At 44.7% G+C, this 19,201-nt stretch overlaps 2 protein-coding genes across 3 annotated transcripts; both read right to left on the reverse strand.

Moving 5' to 3' along the window:
* Positions 1 to 93: 93 nt before the first annotated feature.
* macir (macrophage immunometabolism regulator) lies at positions 94 to 3,525 on the reverse strand. The gene is made up of 4 exons (XM_011604402.2): positions 3,308 to 3,525; positions 2,663 to 2,723; positions 2,380 to 2,450; positions 94 to 1,639 (listed from the first exon to the last, which is right to left on the reverse strand). Exon 4 carries the CDS (start codon positions 1,627 to 1,629, stop codon positions 1,021 to 1,023), a length of 609 nt encoding a protein of 202 aa, XP_011602704.1. The 5' UTR covers positions 1,630 to 1,639; positions 2,380 to 2,450; positions 2,663 to 2,723; positions 3,308 to 3,525; the 3' UTR covers positions 94 to 1,020.
* Positions 3,526 to 3,630: 105 nt separating this feature from the next.
* Positions 3,631 to 19,084, reverse strand: ythdc2 (YTH domain containing 2). 2 transcript variants are annotated; one of them, XM_029837589.1, is made up of 31 exons: positions 18,953 to 19,084; positions 17,781 to 17,943; positions 17,595 to 17,685; positions 16,681 to 16,877; positions 16,407 to 16,609; positions 15,922 to 16,088; positions 15,114 to 15,216; positions 14,849 to 15,005; positions 14,307 to 14,414; positions 14,074 to 14,219; positions 12,493 to 12,628; positions 12,029 to 12,155; positions 11,890 to 11,955; positions 11,474 to 11,643; positions 11,298 to 11,394; positions 10,952 to 11,039; positions 10,747 to 10,827; positions 10,550 to 10,632; positions 10,370 to 10,475; positions 9,785 to 9,904; positions 8,933 to 9,205; positions 8,532 to 8,658; positions 8,144 to 8,349; positions 7,577 to 7,766; positions 7,286 to 7,383; positions 7,034 to 7,153; positions 6,787 to 6,950; positions 5,612 to 5,693; positions 5,321 to 5,527; positions 5,041 to 5,223; positions 3,631 to 4,130 (listed from the first exon to the last, which is right to left on the reverse strand). In XM_029837589.1, the coding sequence occupies exons 2-31, from the start codon at positions 17,935 to 17,937 to the stop codon at positions 4,059 to 4,061; spliced, it is 4,125 nt and encodes a 1,374-aa protein (XP_029693449.1). In that variant the 5' UTR covers positions 17,938 to 17,943; positions 18,953 to 19,084; the 3' UTR covers positions 3,631 to 4,058. The 2 variants fall into 2 exon arrangements, with proteins under 2 accessions (XP_029693449.1, XP_029693450.1); XM_029837590.1 differs by lacking the exon at positions 18,953 to 19,084 and adding an exon at positions 18,022 to 18,914.
* Positions 19,085 to 19,201: the final 117 nt, after the last annotated feature.

Raw genomic sequence — 19,201 nt, forward strand, 5'->3', positions numbered from 1 at the left:
TGAGTTCTGCATCACAGAAAGGTTCTACCCATTTCTACCTAAAGAGATTTGATGTCTTTTTATAAACCAGTTCCAGAATGAGAGGATTCCTGAGAGCTGCTGTGCTGTAATTGACATTTTATTTTAAATACAGTTTGAATAAATAACAATAAAAACAAGACAGTGACTCGGTGTCGTCTTTGCAGAAATAAATGACAGCTGAAATGTGAGATTAACAACAGAATAATAAAAGATCATTTTACAAATTAGCTTTTATCTCATCTCGCAGTATCAAACAACTAAATGGAACCAAAAGGGACACAAAGACGTCTATTAAAGGTCTGATGTAACCTGAACCATCAGGGTTTACTGGTTTACCCACTTCCAACTGGGATTATTTAGTGAGAGTAGTAGTGCCTGGATTCATGTGTGTGTCCAGGAAGTGCAGAGTTTTAGAGTGTTTAAGAGGTTGTGTTTGGTGAGTTCATTTGCCACAGCGCACACGCCATTTCTACAGGTGAAAACCATTTCCACCAGTCACCACTGGTGAAACCTGCTGATGTCCACCACTGAGACATCTGTGAAGACGGAAGGACGCACGACGCTCGTCCACGTACGAGGCAGGACGGGTCCTGATCCGACTCTGGTGTGCAGCAGAACATATGCACATCAAGTCTGGCCTGAAACACAGCTGACCAGTCTGTAGTTGGTCCTCACTTAGTTCTGACCAGTCTGGATTTAATTCTGACCAGTCTGTAGTTGGTTCTAACTAGTCTGTAGTTGGTTCTGATTAGTCTATATTTAATTCTTACTAGTCTGTAGTTGGTTCTGACCAGTCTGAAGTTGGTTCTGACCAGTCTGTAGTTGGTTCTGACCAGTCTATAGTAGGTAGTTAGTTCTGAACTAACTTTTAAAAGGCATCAGCTCATATGTAGGAATTTAAAAATCTATTTAAAAACTCGATCAGGACCGTCTCCACAAAGAAGCGGTTCCTACCTAAGAAGAGGAGCTAGAAGCAGGTGCCAGTCAGAGCAGGTCCGTTTATGTCTGGTTGCTGCACACACACTCGTTCCGCAGGGTCAGGTGCTGCAGCTGGTGCTGTAGCACCTCTGTGTCTGGAGACTCTTTGATTCGGATTTTGTCCAGATTCAGGTAGTCCAGAGACTTGGACTGGGCCCTGGTGCCTTTGAGCAGACACAGCGGCAGCGACGAATGCAGACCCGGTTCGGATTGACCTGGGGCCGGGGACCTGAGGGTGTCGCTGGAGCTGGGCATGCGCCTGCGTCTGCGCCCACCAGCCACTGGAATGTCATACGGTTGGTAATAGCGATGTTTGCCTTTGAAGGTGCGAGAAGACCTGTGAGCACCCACGTTCACAGCCTTCGGAACCACGGGGCTGGTGCCGGGACTCTTCTCCGAGGGGCCTTCTGACCACTTCTGGGCCAACTTTAGCAGCTCCTCACCAGTGGTGAAGCCTACCAGGTAGTTGGCATCCATGTGGAGAATCTGGTATCCTGCAACCAGGCCTCTGATGGGGGAACACGGGGTGCTGGAACAGCGAGGTTTCTCTGCTTCAGGTTTTAATGTAGCCATGATCTCAGCTGCAGGCAGAATGGACACGTGTGTTCCAGGACCTCCACGGACATCCATAGTGTGAACCCTAAAATGAAAGAAAAGGTCCTCTGAGAGCCTTACAAGTAAAGGTGAAGTACAGTTTCATCAGTCACATCATGGTTCGGGAGGACACACCTCCAGCCTGTCTTCTGCTGACCCGGGTCAGTGCTGGAGAAGCAGCACTTTCAGATAATACCCTCCCAGCTCCTGAAGAACATTAAAGACTCCAGAGCTAAGATGCCTGATGGCGTCCTCCCAGTGTGTCCTGGGTCTCACTGATGACTTAACCACAACCTCAGACCTGTCCAGGCTGAGCTGAAGGTCACTGGTTGCTGAGCGTAGTGGAGTTGCTGCTGCTTCCCAGCAACCCGGCTGTGGTTTCTAACTTATAACTTCTTCACTAAGGTTTCATTTTTATGAAATAAATGAACCTTACAGAGGTAGTGTTGGATTAACTTAATCTTTAGTGCTGTTAAAAACCAGCTGACTTGTTTTGTTCTGGTTTAAAGGGTTCACAGGTGCTTGGGAGACTAGGCCACTGCGACCTCTGACCTCTAAACAGGACTCTTATGACTTTCTCATAAGGACAGAATTTCTGGGGGAACCTGACTTTAAGTTTCTGTACTTGCTTTGTGCAGATAATAGGGTCGGGGGGAGGGGAGGAGCTTGAATGCCCAACGCTGGACATTTGGCTTGGTGAAGGTGCTGCTGTTGGAGCAGCCCTCTGCCGCATGTATTGAGCAAGGCACCTGAAAAACCAGGGTAGTGAACCAAGTGAAAACACACCTCAGATGCAGAACGATGATGTTGGTCCCGAGAGAGCTTCTGCAGGAAGAGCCGCATGAATCAGAGGAAACCTGCAAAGACAAAAGCAGATCCAGATGAGGTCCAGATGTGCTGGGAAGTCTCCCTGTTCAGCTCCACACCTCTGTGATGGACAGACCCCAAAGAGCTGGGTTACACTGATGGAGGAGGACAGCTGGATGACCCAGCAGATGTTCTTAAGCTTCAGCCTCACGCCCACAGATCAGGTCTGGTGGCACCAGGAGCTGAGGTTTATATTATTTACCTGGAATCATTCAAGGACTCAAATCTACTCGGCGGATCTTCAAATCCTGAATCCTGATGCACTGAAACAAGAAAATGACAAAACATCTTTCAAAATGATTCAACAGCAACCTGGGCAACAGAAAGAACGAATAAAAATGAAATATTTCACTCGGTTAAATCCCTTCATACAGAGGAAAAACGCTGCAGTGAATTTTGCCTGGAAGTCTGAGGAGGACACCCGAGGGTGTGGACATGTCCAACCCTGTCTGACAGCAGACGTTCAGCTTCTACAGCAGGACCATCATCAGATTCCTCTCAAACACACCAACCAGCCAGAGCTGGACAGAGTGTGAGTGTGTGTGTGTGTGTGGCCCGATGCCAGCCTGTCAGTGATGTAAGGCTTGTAAGCTAGTTGCTGGCGGTAGTTTTAGCTGAAGAGGACGCGGACGGGGCAGCCGAGAAACCGAGGACAGCAGCAGAAAGCTGCTCAGCCTTCATGTGTGTGTAGGCCACCATCCACGGCCCAGATACCGTCATCTCACATTGCCCATCAACAAAGGTTGGTGTGATGGCCGACAGTAGCCATGAAAACATTTCCGCTTATTTAATGCGCTGTTCTACATCAGTATTACAGTGGACAGAATTAAAGGAATTATGTACAAACTTGATCGGCAGCATGAAATCCCCGATGTTCCACCACCCAGGCTGGATGATAACCGGTCTCCGACGCAACGATGCTCACCGGAAGTGAGGACGACACTTCCTGCTTTCCTTTCAGAGCAAAGGCATCAATAATTACCGGTCCTCCGTTTCCTGGAAACCACTTGGCCTGACCTGTCGGTGCCTCTTTAGTTTGGATTTCTTCTGTTTTCTAACAAACAGTTCCAGGTTGACAGCAAATATCTGGGAAATTCCTATAAAGTTGTAGTTACAACAATTAATCAACAGCAGTGTTGGTGATGGTGGTGCTAAAAAGACCAAATCAATACAACTTATAAGGATTTTTATTAATATTGATGATCAAGTAAGATCCCTAAACTGTGTGACACATGTAATAATGTCTGAATGAACATGTTTGCACATGTTCATCCAGACTGATGGATGAATGATTAGATGAGCCAAGAACGAGACGGTTACACCTTGTGTTACGGCAAAAACAGTCCCCGTCCTTTAAGAACTGGGACCTATGCTTTAGAATATGGTGACTCTCTGCTGACATGCACCATAGAAGAAAACCAACATTCAACATTTTCAAACCAGGAAAGGCCACATTCCAATGGAAATGTTTATAGGACAGCAATTCTCTGACATCAGGAACACAAGTAAACAAAACACAACATTGCAGCAACGATTTCATCTGGAAGCGTCTGTGTTTAGTCCCTCAGAACACGTAGAACAGGAACCGATGCGCTGTCTTATTCCACCTGCTTCACAGAGTTTCTGTCCCACAGAGACAAGAGCTGAGCAGCTGCCTGAGGCTCCAATTCCTGAACCAGACACAACATTTAGAAAAAAGGAGTAAATAATGCCATTATGCTGAAGGACACCAACAAATAAACAACTAAAGCAAGAGGTTGAGGAAACACTGTTAACGCCACAGCTCTGATCAGCAGCAGAGACAGTCCTGTAAACTGATCTTGTGTGCATTGATGAGGGTTGTCTGTCCTCAGCACCCTGAACCTCCCTGCCAGGGGACAGCTGGGGTGGGGGGGGTTAGAGGTTTTAGGTGTGTTAGAGACTCTAGATCCTTCCTTTGTTCCACAGATGTTTAGACTCTCGTTGGATCAGTGGCAGAAGACGATCAGACAATTCTCCTGAGGATTGTCAGAGCTCCCCTGGAGGTCCATGGACACACCCAGGAACCTGAAGCTGGCCTCCCCCTGCTCACCCTCCCCATTGATGCAGAATGGTTGCAGGTCAGACACTGGAACTAAATCAGGGAACTGTCCAACAGCATCATCGCAGCTTTGGCTGAACCAAATCCAGTGTGTGGACATCCCAAATCCAGGATGTCCACTCGAAGCCCACAGAGGAACAAGCTGTGGAGGTTTGGACTTCAGGGTGAGGATGATGTTCTTGATGAGGGCGACACACGTCTCTGCTCTCCGGGATATTGTGACGGAATGAATGTTTACCCACCCACCCAGGTTAGTCCAGAATGCCCACGGGGGTACAGATACATCCTGGGGTCCATGAGACAGCAGGTCCTCCAAATCTGGGCTTCAGGAGCACATGCAGCAGCCTCCGGACCAGCAGTGAGGCCGAGGCAGAGAAGCACAGCCCGGGAAAGGAGTTAGATGCTCTTTGAGTGGGTGATCAACAGGCAACAGGAAAAGGAACAAATGTCTGTCTCACAGGCAAAAGTCACTCTCATGAAAACAGGAAGCAGGCTCTCACCTGTCCGTCCCTGCTGATCTGGACCTTCTTGTTGTCATTCCACGGGTTCAGGATATGCTGGGTGCAGTGAAAAGGAAGACTCTCCTTCTGGATCCACTCAACGCTGAAGACTCCTCCTAATCCCAGGAAATCCCAGTCCTGGCAGCTCTCCTGGCTGATGACAGACGTCATGCGAGCGTAACCCTGTAAAATCCATCTTTCAGCTATGGGCGGGTTTATGTTGCACATTTACACATGTTTGACATAAAGATGAAGGTCAGATCATTGTGGGGTTTGTTACCTGGAAGTGACCTGAACCCTGGACGGAGAAGATAAGGATGATGAGGTGGTCATCCGTGAAGGCCTTGGAGAGCTTGGTCTCATTACTTGGTGTTGTGGACCAGATGCCCCTCTGCTGGGATATTTTTATACTCCCAATGTTGCTACTTTTCATGATGAAGTAGTGCGCTGATGAAAAGCTTGGTGGACAAACTGGCTTTGGGACAAACTGTCAAAAACAAATTTAGTGGAGCCTTTAATAGAGCAAACAGTCAAGAGAAGAACTCCTGGAGATTTGAGAGCCTTCACAAACCTGGTCTAAGGGCTGGGGAGTCTCTTCTCTGTTCCCAGGCTTCCACTGAACCTGGCCTGAAGCTGCTGGCATCTTCCCAGAACTGAGAACGAGTAGAGAGATGAAAGGGTGAATAACCTGACTGACTGCAACAGTGTCTGAGTATCACTCATCACTATTAGTGCCACAGGCGGCAGAGTAGCCCAGCTTGAGCTCAGCTGGGGCAGCAGGCGCTCCTGTTGCCCACGTGGTGAAGAGCTCCAGTCTGCTGTCAGATAATGGCTGAACCTGAGCGTGAATGCTGGCTTGTTTTTTAAAGCACTTTAAGTGTTACAGATGAACAAAAAAGGTGCTGTAGAAATACACTCAGCACATTATTTTATTAACTGGTCACTGTATTATAGAGTTATATAGTTATGGTAGTGGTGTTCTCATGATTAAGGTTCCTGTTCTTATGTCTGTGCCTCAGGCCTGACTCCAAACATTAATAGTTAGTATTGATTTGGAATTGTCCTCTAGGTTTTGTTCAGCATAAAGTTGCATATGGAACAAAAGGACAGCAGGGGAAGTAAATATTTCAATAATACTATAATTAAATAATAACATAAGTGATTCTTCAACATCATATTTAATGAACAAAAACTCCCAAATTAATTCTGCCCAGAGATTACAATTATAAATAAACAATATTTGACTCTGATATATCTGAGACCAGCTTCTACACCTTCATTACCTTCATTCTCCCACATTCTTTCACTCCTGACTCTTTTCTCCTCCTGTTCCAAACTTCACATTTCTTCACCTCTTTTCCACAGTCTCCATTGTTGTGGACCATTGACTCTAAGGACTCTAAGTCCTCCACCTTCTTCACGTCGCCTCCCAGTACCTTCACCTCCACCTGGGTTCCTCTCATCTACACATTTTCTGTCTTACTTCAACTACCCTTCACTCCTCTCCTCTCCATGCACACCTCCACCTCTGTAGATCTGAGCTGATGTGGTCCTTCGTCCACCTTGACCTCCACTCTCACACCTCCAGGACACCTCACCACTGTCCTACAGCTGCTATCAGGATCATTTATCCTCTTGTCCCAAAGACAACTGTCAGTACTATTATATTTCATAATATTCTGTTTGTATGTAAATATGTAATATTATGTTACATCCAGACATGAGTGTGTTTGAGGATATGGACACCTGTCCCGTAGTGGTGAGTAGCTCGGAGCAGCAGCCGGTAGGTGGGGGGTGCTCTTTGAGCTCTTTGCAGACGAGTGGTCTTCTTCCATTGCCATGGGCCGGGGTCTCTGGCCAATGCCTGTAGGTTGCTGCAGACCTGCAGCATGCTCTTCTGCTGCGAGGACCTGCCACAGGCAGAAGAGGAGGAAGGTGTTTAAAGGTGCTAACATGTTAGCAACAGGTGTGATCATGCTGCACTGAAACCCACAGAAACCACAGCGTGGATGATGGCCTCATCTTGTTGGGACCATGGCTTGGATGGAAAACGCATCTTCTTGATGAACAGGTTTTGCCACTTATGTCTCATTTCATAGACCAGCCGAGCAGCCTGGCGACAAAATAAACACATGAAATATGAGTACAAAAAAAGGGTTAAAAGCATTAATATAGAACAGCGTCCAGACTAAACTAAGACAGTGGTTCTAACTCCGGTTGAATGAAAGAGTTGTTGTTCACTCACATTTCTGTCCATCTGGAAAATGAGCCAATCGTTGATCTTAAAATCAATCTGGTCCTCTGTGTCACTGTCACTGTCACTGGTGCCGTCCAGCTGCGTCCCTGCACACACACACCCACACAGCAGCATTTATCTCCATCAACAGGACAGCAAGTTACCGTGGAAACAGGAACGTGTAGGAATACGGCTTTAGAATTATTTATTATTTACTATACATTTAAATGTACACTTGTTATGGCTAATCGCAGATCTTGGAGGGTGCTGGGGAATCCTAGATCACTGTGACAGATTTACCAGCAGATCTTGGCTCAGCTGCTTCTTGGAGGGCAGGAAAGGGCAGTTTTGCACAACCGGCAAATATGGCGGCAGTGATGGGAGTGACCATCGAGCAACAGCGGATGATGACCATTCTGTGGCCTCTGCTCATCTCATCGTACACCAGCCACTCTGTGGGATACTTCTGGGGTGTCTTGGCAGGGTTGCCCTGTATATTCACAGGTAAAGGAAGGGTGTAAATAAGCTGTCCACCAGCAGCTGTGGCCATACCTGTCCTCCTGAGACAGAGAAACTCAAAATCCCTTGTTAAGACTCATACTAGTGCACTGGTTCAACGTTAGGGTTAGGGTAAATATGGCTATGACACAATAAAATATACCTGCTGAATATCACTAACAAAGTTAAGGATTGTCCCATCGCCACTGTGATGACGGCACAAATGTTACCTGAGTCTTGGTGCTCATAAAGCTCTTTATTCCCTGACTGACTTAAAAGCCCAAACCCCCTACATATATGGATGATTCTGAGCTCTCTGGGGTGAAGAGCAGTGCTGACAGCTACATATGGAGGAAATGGCTGTCGTACCTCTTTGAGCTGGGACTGGTTCAGAACAGATGTGGGGTGAAAATGCAACTTCTTCTTCCTGCTGCTGGAAAGCAGGGCAGTTTCTTGATCCACGTGGGCCAAGTTGGGATACATCCCAGCCACCAGTGCTGCTTTCACTACAGCCCAGTTCTCGGAATTCTGATTGACGTCACGGATATCACTGCCCCCGTGAGCCCGCACGAAACCTGAAGGGATGGATCGAAGAGTAAAAAGATCAATCTTTTTGTTCTGTTAGCTACTTTCTGCCAGCATCAACAGCTTCCTCTCACAACATTTTATCCAGCATAGACCACAGATGTTCATTAAACAAAGAACAGAGGCAGAAGGTGTTCTAGCTGCCTTAGGAATACGTAATGCTGGGACTGACCAATCGCCCGGAGCTGGCCCAACAGCTGAGTCCTCATGCCAAGGATCATATTCATGGTGGCCTGGGACAGGAAGTATTTCTCACAAAATGCTCTTTCCCAGCCATCGCTGCGAGCTTTCTGCCATGCCTGAAAACAAGCAGGACACCCAGAAGAATCGGCCTCAACTAGTTGGAAATAGCAGCTAATGTCATCACAACAATAACTTATACAGCAGGACGGGTGGAAAAATACAGGCCGCTGTTGTCATTTGTTAGCGACTGCATGGTAACCCAAACTCAAGAACTGCAAATCTCAGAAGCCAAATTATTCAGAACACTAAAAGACTAAAACCTCTTGTCATTCTGTGATTGTCCAGACAGCAGCATCAACAGTTCAGGCAGAAAAACACGCTATTGCTCACCTGAAACGCTCTCAGCAGAGCCATGTGGTCACTAAAACTACTAGACGCAAAATGTTTGCGACAGTGCAGAGCTGCCTTTTTTTTAGAGCCCTCAGCAGGAAGGATGAAGGGGTCACGATAGGCCAGGGTGCAGGCAATGGTTAGAATTGGGTCCAGACACTTAAGAACCACAGCACACAACACCATCTTGCCCAGGTGGGGCTCCACAGGAAGGTCAGCCAGGTGGAAGCCAAGATCAGTCAGGTCTTCATGTTGCTCCATAGCATCTATTGACTGAAGCAGACGGTTAGTGAGAGAGACAGGCAGGCACACAGGTGATCAGACAGACAGTCAGACAAATGGTCAAACATACGGTCAGACAGGTTGTCAGACAGACGGATTGCCAGACAGGCTGTCCGTCAAATCTCCAGACACAATATTTGAACCCTCCCACATGACGTTCTAAGACTAAAGGAAACACTTGACAGGGGGGCAGTAATGTGGAACGTTCCACAACAGTCCAGGACCTCCTCATCATGTCTATGATCCCCAGAAGTATGTTTATAACAACTGAATGCTCTATTCATCAAGTTCTTTAGCTTCAGCTTCTGTAACTCCAAAAATTATAGCCTCAGTTCTTTTTTGCCTCGTGCACAATGTAGACAAAAGAGAGTCCAACTCTTTTCAGGTGGAACACAAGGCATCTTGGGAATTTAATCACACTAAAGCCTGTTTTAGTTTACCTCCCATCAGGGAACAAAGTAGTAGAGGACAGATGGATTCTAGTTCCAGGGGCTACACACAATACATAGAAAGTTTATTTAAATTCAGTTTTCTGAACAACAACATAGCAGCAGACTGGACAAATGCTACCTTCAGTATCTGTAGAGCGTTCTTGATTGCGTGTGCTGGAGGAGGCTGAGGAGCTTTAGCCAAGAACTCAGCTACCTGACAGGAAGCTGGGGCCAGTAGTTTGGTCTGCAGACACAGTTCCTGAGACACATGACAACATTATTCATGAAGTGTGCTGGAATATCTGATAAACAAGGCTGACCAGAGGCGTCAGGAAGCTTGTAAAATGTTGGTGAACCCTCGCAGCCTTCCATATCCAAGAAAAATCTATTGCTTAAAAGCTCAACTGGACTTCTTTTGGTACAGAAGTTTTAATCCTTCAGAACTGAATAAGTCTGTTGGATAAGAGGTGAAATATCTTCAAAAACTAAAGATCCTCATTTAGTTTTTAAGCTACAGTGAAAATGTGCTGTGGCTCCTTTTGTCATAACTATTTTACTTTTCTGGCATATTTTTCAACAGATTTTTAAATTGCTGTTATAATTAATTTAACAGGTCCTTGTTAAAACCCCTAAACACGTTTGTCAATCCTGGACATGTAGGTTTATTTTCATTTTTGTCCCATAAATGTGAAGATATTTGTGTGTGTGTGTGTGTGTTCACTACCTGCAGAGGCATACGCAGAAGCTGTGGAACCTGGAATTCCAGCATGTTGTCAAACCTGAGGCGACTGAAGAGGTGGAAGCAGTACCCTGGTTTACAACGCCCAGCCCTGCACACCAGAGGGTTATTAGCTCTACACCAGGCTCAGCACAGAGAAGAATACAGCGAGAACTTTAGAGTCACCTTCCCTTCCTCTGCAGGACGCTAGCTTTAGAAATCCAAATTGTCTTTAACATGGAAACACGACTGAGAGTGTCGTAGGATTTCTTCAGTGAAAAAGGACATTTATTTAGTGTTTGAGTGATCAATACGTCTGAATGATGAATTATTGTTGGATTTGATGTGATTGTGATTGTTTAACTAAACAGAATTGACTGCACCTCTTTGACCTTCCCTGAATCAATGACAAAGACCACATCACTGATTGTGATACTGGTCTCAGCGATGTTGGTAGAAAGAATCTGAAAGATAAAGGTGAATATTTATGAACTGGCTTGACAGAGAAAAGCTGTATTTACATGAAGATAGAGTTTACAGTATATCTATCATTTGTAACAGGTCTCCCATCTGTAAACAGGAACTCACTATTTTTCTAACACCACTTGGGGGGGTCTTCAAGGCCTTCTTCTGGTCCAGAGTCTGCATTTCAGAATGCAGGATGAACAGCTGGTACCTACAGGACACGTTATACAGTAAGATGAGGCTGTCTAGCTGTCAGTCAGTCAGTCAGTCAGTCAGTCAGACAGTCAGTCAGTCAGTCAGTCAGTCAGTCAGACAGACAGACAGACAGACAGACAGACAGACAGACAGACAGACAGACAGACAGACAGACAGACAGACAGACAGACAGACAGACAGACAGACAGACAGACAGACAGACAGACAGACAGATAGATAGATAGATAGATAGATAGATAGATAGATAGATAACCTCTCAGCCTGAACAGAGAATCTGCTGTCATTATAAAGGATTCGATCCCTCATCGCCACTATTTCATCATATCCAGGAAGAAAAATTAAGATGGCACCTAAGAAGAGACAGATAAAACACCTGTATAGTGTTCTACACAGGGAAACACATCTGATGATAGTATCCAGATCATTCACCATCACTGCTGGTGGAGCAGATGTAATGGAGAAGGTCCATGATAAGGTCCAGGTCAACCAGTTCATCATCAAAGCTCTGGTGGTAGAGTTTCAGCAGTTCCTCCTCTTTATTGCTGCTCTCTACAGTGACCTGCTGCTCCACTGTGGACCCATCAGGACTGCATACCTCTCTCAAAGCCACCACAGAGACAGAAACAGAGATTTAGCACCTCAGCTTGGTTATAGCAGCCACTATGCACTGCTGAAAACAGAAGCAAGCCATTTCTTTGGTCAATTTGGATTCAGCACGATGCTGAATATGTTTTAAAAGGAGAAGATTTTTCCTCCTGAAAAAATGCTGATAGCGAAGTTGAAATACTATTAAAAAATTGGCCCAAAGTGCAACAACGTAAGGAAGCACGTGTGTGTGCACTCACAGAAAAGATTTGAGCAGCTCCAGGGATTCACTCTGATGGAAGTGTTTAGCAAAGTCTGCAGCCGTCCTGAAAGAAGGTGAAAACCAGACAGTCTGGAGTTTTCAAAGTTCTGTAATCATGAAGGCTGTGGAGACCTCACCATCCATTAGAAGCCTTTATGTTGACATCAGCACCCATGTGAAGCAGCTGCTCCATCTGGGTGAGAAAGCCTTGACCTGCTGTCACCATCAGAGCTGTGGTCCCTGTTTCACTGTGCCTGTAGTTCACTAAATAAAGGAGATACGTGTAGGTACAGATACGTGTAGGTACAGATGTTCAGTGATGCCCCTAAACACATCTGTACAAAGTATGAATGCAGGCTGTATAATGGCTAGCTATACATTGATGAGAATAAATGATCAGTCTGCCTGAAAAATCATTGAACTCAACCAATCAGGAAGCACAAGCGTAACTCTGATCTGGTGCAAAACTATAAACTCTTCAAACATGATGGGAATTTTCATGATTAACAAACTACAAAGGAAATCTTTAGTGATATTATATCAACTGAATAGCAGGTAATTAAGGTAATAAAAACAATGAGACCAATGGCCAGGGTCATACCATTCATGTTTTCATAGAGGATGAGGTTGAAAAGCTGAATAAAAGCATCCTGGTCTTCATTCAGGAAGATGTTGGAAATGCAGGAGTCCATTTCTCTCACCAGCCATGGTTCCAACTGTTCCGGGTTGTTCTCAGGCTGGAAACACACAGATCGATCAATCAATTAATAGGCTGCATTTACAATCATATAGTGAGCTTGAAAAATAGAATGTAAAGAACTGGCAAAAAATGTAATGCATCTTACAAGAATGTGGTCATTTGTGTAGCTGCGATGAGAGTAAAACAGAACAAAGGTTTGTCCCAATGTGGTGTAGTGTAGTGTGGTGTAGTGTACTGTGGTGTGGTGTAGTGTACTGCTCTGTAGTGTAGTGTAGCGTGATGTAGTGTAGTGTACTTTGATGCAGTGTACTGTTCTGTAGTGTAATATAGTGTGATGTAGTCTAGTGTACTGTGGTGTAGTGTAGTGTGATGTAGTGTAGTGTAATGTACTGTAGTGTAATGTACTGTGGTGAAGTGTAGTGTGGTGTAGTGTACTGTTCTGTAGTGTAGTGTACTGTTCTGTAGTGTAGTGTAGTGTGATGTAGTGTACTGTACTGTGGTGAAGTGTGGTGTAGTGTACTGTTCTGTAGTGTAGTGTGATGTAGTGTAGTGTACTGTGGTGAAGTGTGGTGTAGTGTACTGTTCTGTAGTGTAGTGTGATGTAGTGTACTGTACTGTGGTGAAGTGTGGTGTAGTGTACTGTTCTGTAGTGTAGTGTGATGTAGTGTAGTGTACTGTGGTGAAGTGTAGTGTAGTGTACTGTTCTGTAGTGTAGTGTGATGTAGTGTAGTGTACTGTGGTGAAGTGTAGTGTAGTGTACTGTTCTGTAGTGTAGTGTAGTGTGATGTAGTGTAGTGTACTGTGGTGAAGTGTGGTGTAGTGTACTGTTCTGTAGTGTAGTGTGATGTAGTGTAGTGTACTGTTCTGTAGTGTAGTGTGATGTAGTGTAGTGTACTGTGGTGAAGTGTAGTGTAGTGTACTGTTCTGTAGTGTAGTGTAGTGTGATGTAGTGTAGTGTACTGTGGTGAAGTGTGGTGTAGTGTACTGTTCTGTAGTGTAGTGTGATGTAGTGTAGTGTACTGTGGTGAAGTGTGGTGTAGTGTACTGTTCTGTAGTGTAGTGTGGTGAAGTGTGGTGTAGTGTACTGTACTGTGGTGAAGTGTGGTGTAGTGTACTGTTCTGTAGTGTAGTGTACTGTGGTGAAGTGTGGTGTAGTGTACTGTACTGTGGTGAAGTGTGGTGTAGTGTACTGTTCTGTAGTGTAGTGTGATGTAGTGTAGTGTACTGTGGTGAAGTGTGGTGTAGTGTACTGTTCTGTAGTGTAGTGTGATGTAGTGTACTGTACTGTGGTGTAGTGTAGTGTACTGTGGTGTATTGTACTATGATGTAGTGTACTGTGCTGTAGTGAAGTGTACTGTGCAGTAGTGTAGTGTACTGTGCTGTAGTGTAATACATAGTAGTCTGTAGTCTAAAGATATATGAAACTTTGATTTCATGACACGTGTTCAGATGTGCTCAACAGTGTGTCGTGTGTTACTCTACCAGACTGTTGAGGGCCCCGTCCTCTCCATCCAAGACACTGCTGTCCTCAGGGACACGACTCAGCACCGATGTCCCTTCTTCCTCTTCAACAGAAGTGTTCTTCAGTGTCTCACACCACTCTGTCAAACTTTTCTGCTTATTCTTGGCTGAGAGTCAGATTATGGAATGAGCACAGACGAAAATCAATGAAAACTGGAGGGAACATTTAGGGACCCACTGACAAAAGCTCATACTTTCATGTGCCTCGGCATTGTGATTCATTATCTCCTTCTTTTTAAAGCCAGTCAGCTTCAGAATGTCCTCCAAAAAGAATTCCTTCACGTCAAACAGTCTTCCTTTGACTGTAAAAAGAAAGTAGAAGAAAAGACACTTACTGCTAATATGTGCTTCTCAACATCAACAGATTGTACATACGGACACATTAACATACCCTCCATCTTATTGTATGGTTTATTGTATCTTATTAACGTATTTGTAAATGTGTCAGCTGTTGCACGGATTAAACAGCAGATTATGGACAATCTATGTGCTGATAATGGAAAAAAGTATGTTGAAATTATAATACGATACAATCAATCATTACTTGTTTATGCACAATATGCCTTTGAAGAGGAGCATGACTGAAGATAAAACCTGAATGTAAAAATGTTGCTCATGAAACGACGTCTAACAACTTTAGAGAAACAAATAAGACCAATAATCTAATCAGCAACACCTCCTGGAGTTCATATGTGGTCTGATCATTGGAGTAATTAAGTAAAGATGGGGGACTTACGATTGATGACAGGACAGGAGCCAAAGTACTGACGGAAAAGTTCTGTGTCCAGAGCTGCACTGCAGAGGATCAGTTTCAGTGAGGGAAACTTCGGAAGCACATCTCGCAGTTTTGTGAGCAAGAAGTCAGTCAAGCCATCACGTTCATGCACCTCATCCTGTTTACACACAGCAAGTCCATTTTCTTACAGATGGAAGAAAGAAGTGGTACTCTTGGCTTGATCTCCACAGTTTCCCACTATCCAGAATGTGAAATATCTGCGTACCACAATCACATGTGTGACAGTTGTCAGGCTAGCATCTCCAGCCATCAGCGTTCTGAGGAACACTCCGCTGGTGCAGAAGGTCAGCACCGTCTTGGGAGAGACCCTGCGGTTACAGGTACGTTAGCAGTTAGCAGTTGTCTTTGGTTAAAGGCCAAGTCCCCACAAATACATATAACAAGTGGGTGAAGATAGTTCACACATATTTATGGGGTTGTTTTTCAGTGCAGCTTTACTGAATGAGAAATTGTTTATTATAATTAAATATATAACTGGCCCTGCGTGCATGTTGGGTTTTGTATATTTCTAAACATGAACACATTTGTAGAACCGAGTGTTCCAGAACTGTTACTTTACTGATGGGTTTTAACTCTGGCAACTTTCTTAGGGCATTCCTATGTATAAACAAGCCTTTGCGAAGACACCATCAATTTAACATGTCACAACTGTGCAGCCTCCGAGGTAAACAATGGTTGTGATTTTGGACTCTATGGTAAATTGATGATTCCTTTTATATCTCTTCTTTGTGAATGGCTTCACAAAGAAGAGCAGGAGGAGCAGTTAAAAAGATGCCTGTTGGTCCTGGTTTTGAATGAACACAGAGACCAGCAGCAGACCTCTTACTGCCTCAGGACCCCCCACCCCCCAGCTCAGACACTACCATGTGCCCTAAACAGGATGTATAATAACTCCTCCATGAGAATCAGCCACATCTTCTTGCTTCCAGCTGTGCTTCCCACCACAAAACTGAACAGACATGGAGCAGAAGTAACAACAGCCAAAACACAAGACTTCAGATCACAATATTTACCTGCTCTCAAGTCTGATGTGATAACCTACAGTTTTGCCAACATTCTCTCCTCTTTCTGCTGCTACCCTGTCAGCAACTGTGATGGTAGCCAGGCGCCTGGGCTGAGTGCAGAAAATCCTACAGGGCTCATGGTTCTTGTGACATTCATCCAGCAGGAACTGTGGGATCTGGACAATACAGGGTGACACACCTTTATTGTTGGAACAGGAATGTCCTCAGGTCTGTTGCATGTTAGTAAAACTCCTCAGAACCTTTCATGGCAGCAAAACATGTGCACACCAGCAGTAACTTCACCACACTGTCGCACGCATATCCAGTCATCAAAATCAAACTATCTCCCAGAACAGAACTAACTGGGAATAACTCTCATTTAACTGGTCTGCGATCTACTCTGAAGGGGGTGAGAGAGTCATAGTTTGTGGATTCCTGTCTGCACGTTCACTGTGTGCCTGAGGTCCACCCCCCGGTTCACCAAAGTGACCCACCTGGGTAGTCTTCCCAGAGCCAGTTGCTCCAACCACCAGCACCACCCTGTTTTCTCTGATGAGTTTGATGATTTCCTGCTTGTGTTCCTGTACAGGCAGGGAGCATCGAAAAGCGTCATGTTCGGAGGAACCCCTCTGTGGAGGCACCACAGGTATGCCTTTGTTTAGCCGCCCGCTGGCCTTGTTTTTGTCCAAGGCATTTTCTGAAAGAAGAACATTACTTAACAAAGAAAACCCAAGCTAGAGTTCGGCAGGCGTTACGACGGAAACTCACCAGCCTCTGACACCAAAGAAGCCGCACTTCTGGTGCTAAGCTGCATGTCCACACGTTCCTTATTACTGATGGGAAACCGTTCCAGCAGGTTGTGGATGACAAATAATGTATTATGGGATGGATTGAGGAGCATGCTGTGCTGAGGTTTGTCTGGACCATCCTTCTTTGTGACAGTGAGGAAGCGATTTGGTCCCTTCCTGAAAGGCAGAAATATGTCTAGTTTTATTGACCCAACGAACAGTCTGTCTGAACTCCTCAGAAACTGACTGGGTGTTCAAGTCCTCATTTTTTCTGCAGAACTGTGAAATCTATAATCCATAAAACAAGGGTGAGGATTCGCAGCCTGAGACAAGCCTGAGAGGTTTAGAAGAAATGGAGGTGATTGACTCTCAGATTTCTGGTTGATGTGTAGGAGCTTTGCAGCACTGAGCTCAATTAAGGACACAGGTGGTGAACCTGTAGAACCTGATCAATGACACTTTTTTATAAATATTGACTGTTAATAGCACTATCTTTTTTATAACAATATTTTCTAATTAAGAATTAAATCAATTAGTTTACATGGCTCCTTTACATGTTGGCTGACTGGTGTAAAGTCCTCACATGCTTATCAGGAATAACTACGTACTCGGCAACTTAAGGACAGACTTAGAGGATCTGTGACTTGTTGAAGAACACTAGGACATGTGCTGGAAGAAACCAAGCATCTTATAACACCAGAACAACCATAGTATCTGTCCAGGGCAGCTGTGGCTCAGGAGGCAGACAGACGCTCGGATCCACTAACACACATTGCAGGTTTTAACAATATCGAGGCCTGACTGGAAATATAATTCAGACTGACACCATTCAAATTGGCAGAATGAATGAAGAAAGACATGCAGATAAAACGTGTAGGTGTGGGCAGAATTTACCCTTTGCTCTTAGAACTGTAACCCAGAGACTGTGCCGCTCGATGAAGGAAAGCCCTCTCATTACTGGACAACGAGGAGGGAAATTCCATCACTGTTGAGGAATTGAAGTGGAGCATGTGGGTTAAAATCAGAACAAAAATGTGTTTTATAAAATGTTAAAGGATGCAAAACAATCTGAAAACAGACCTTTCTGGTCACTGTAATAAAACCTTTCTAAAGAGAGGTTCAGTGCTATCTTGACCTCTTCATCGATGTGAATTTTCCTGAGGGCATTTGGGATGGAACGGAGCCGTGCCTTCTGGCTCTTGCCTGGCTTTTTTGCAGATGCAACAGCACGCAGCATGATGAGCTGTAACAACACAATAGGTTAGCTCAATAGTCACGGGGATAATCGGCAGAAGAAATCACACCAGTAGTGAGCACATACAACTCAAGATGAGCAGTGAGCAGCAGGGGTTTGGTTGCCTTGCTCAAGGGGCCCCCAGCTCATGACCCATCCCAGGATTTGAACCAGCAACCCTCCAGTTACAAGACCAATTTCTTCCCCCTGACTCTCTTGGTGTGAGACTAGACTTCAGATGTTAAGGGATTGATATGACTCGGAGCACCGCAACCTTTCTGGTGCTCTTTCCATTCTAAATTTGATTTGAAAGACCTGTTCCTTCTTCCCTTTAAATACGTCATGTCATTAACTCAACTTGAATATTCTGATTCTTTGAAGGGTATAGTCAGAATTTTTCTGAACGTTAGAAATCACCTAACCTATTAGGGTCGAATTTAAACAAAACCGCGGTTGAAAATGTGAGGGTTTTTTTATGTTTTGACCGCGTTAGCCTTCCGTAGCGCTGTACCGTTATACCAGAAATAGACGAGCATTAGAAATTGTGTTGACGGCTAGCGTGGACGTGGTCTTGCTAACAACGGCTCAATTGGCCGTGGTCACACACTCAGAAAGACAGGACACATAATTCCACTACATAATGTTGGGATTTAGCTTCTACGAATAAAAAAAACTAGGTTATATACCCATATAACATGAAGCATCAGAACCTTTTGCGGCTGTTACCGTACTGTACACAATATTATTACCGCTAAAACTTTACTTCTGGTATCCAAAAGAGGCTTTCTTCAACAAACGACTATCAAGGAAACTGACCTATCATCACATTCTATTTACACATCCCTATCACATTACTGTTAAAAACTGTACAGAGTAGATGTAATTTGTTTTCACCAGCAAACAAGTCCACATAATAATTTGTTAGCTGGACAAATTAAATGACGTAAATGATTAGCTGTGACATTAGCAGACAATTTAAAATGTCGTCTGAAACACGGGTAGATAAATAGATCCTTACTGTGTCTTAACTGGAGCTATTTTCTGAGACAATTTCTATCTGGGACTATTTAGTGGGCTGTGCTTTCAAACAACGTCATGTGGTTGTTCTTGGTTCTGTCGCCGATGTCGTCGCTCACGCGAAACTACATCCGGGAAAATACTTTCACAATAAAACACCCGACAGGCAGAATAAGACACATCTACTACCTATTCTACTAATATTAATAACGCTGTGTAGCCAAAAGCAGCCACATTACAGCACAACCCT

Source organism: Takifugu rubripes, chromosome 6 (assembly GCF_901000725.2).
Source record: "Takifugu rubripes chromosome 6, fTakRub1.2, whole genome shotgun sequence".
Classification (NCBI taxonomy): Eukaryota; Metazoa; Chordata; class Actinopteri; order Tetraodontiformes; family Tetraodontidae; genus Takifugu; species Takifugu rubripes.

Excerpts from the sequence above, each read along its gene's own strand:
- macir (XM_011604402.2), bottom strand. The coding sequence starts at position 1,629 with ATGGATGTCCGTGGAGGTCCTGGAACACACGTGTCCATTCTGCCTGCA.
- ythdc2 (XM_029837589.1), bottom strand. The coding sequence starts at position 17,937 with ATGCTGCGTGCTGTTGCATCTGCAAAAAAGCCAGGCAAGAGCCAGAAG. Across the intron at positions 11,956-12,028 it reads ATAAAGGCTTCTAATGGATG|GACGGCTGCAGACTTTGCTA; the intron begins GTGAGGTCTCCA and ends ACCTTCTTTCAG. Across the intron at positions 10,476-10,549 it reads GTCCTGCAGAGGAAGGGAAG|GGCTGGGCGTTGTAAACCAG; the intron begins GTGACTCTAAAG and ends TCTGGTGTGCAG.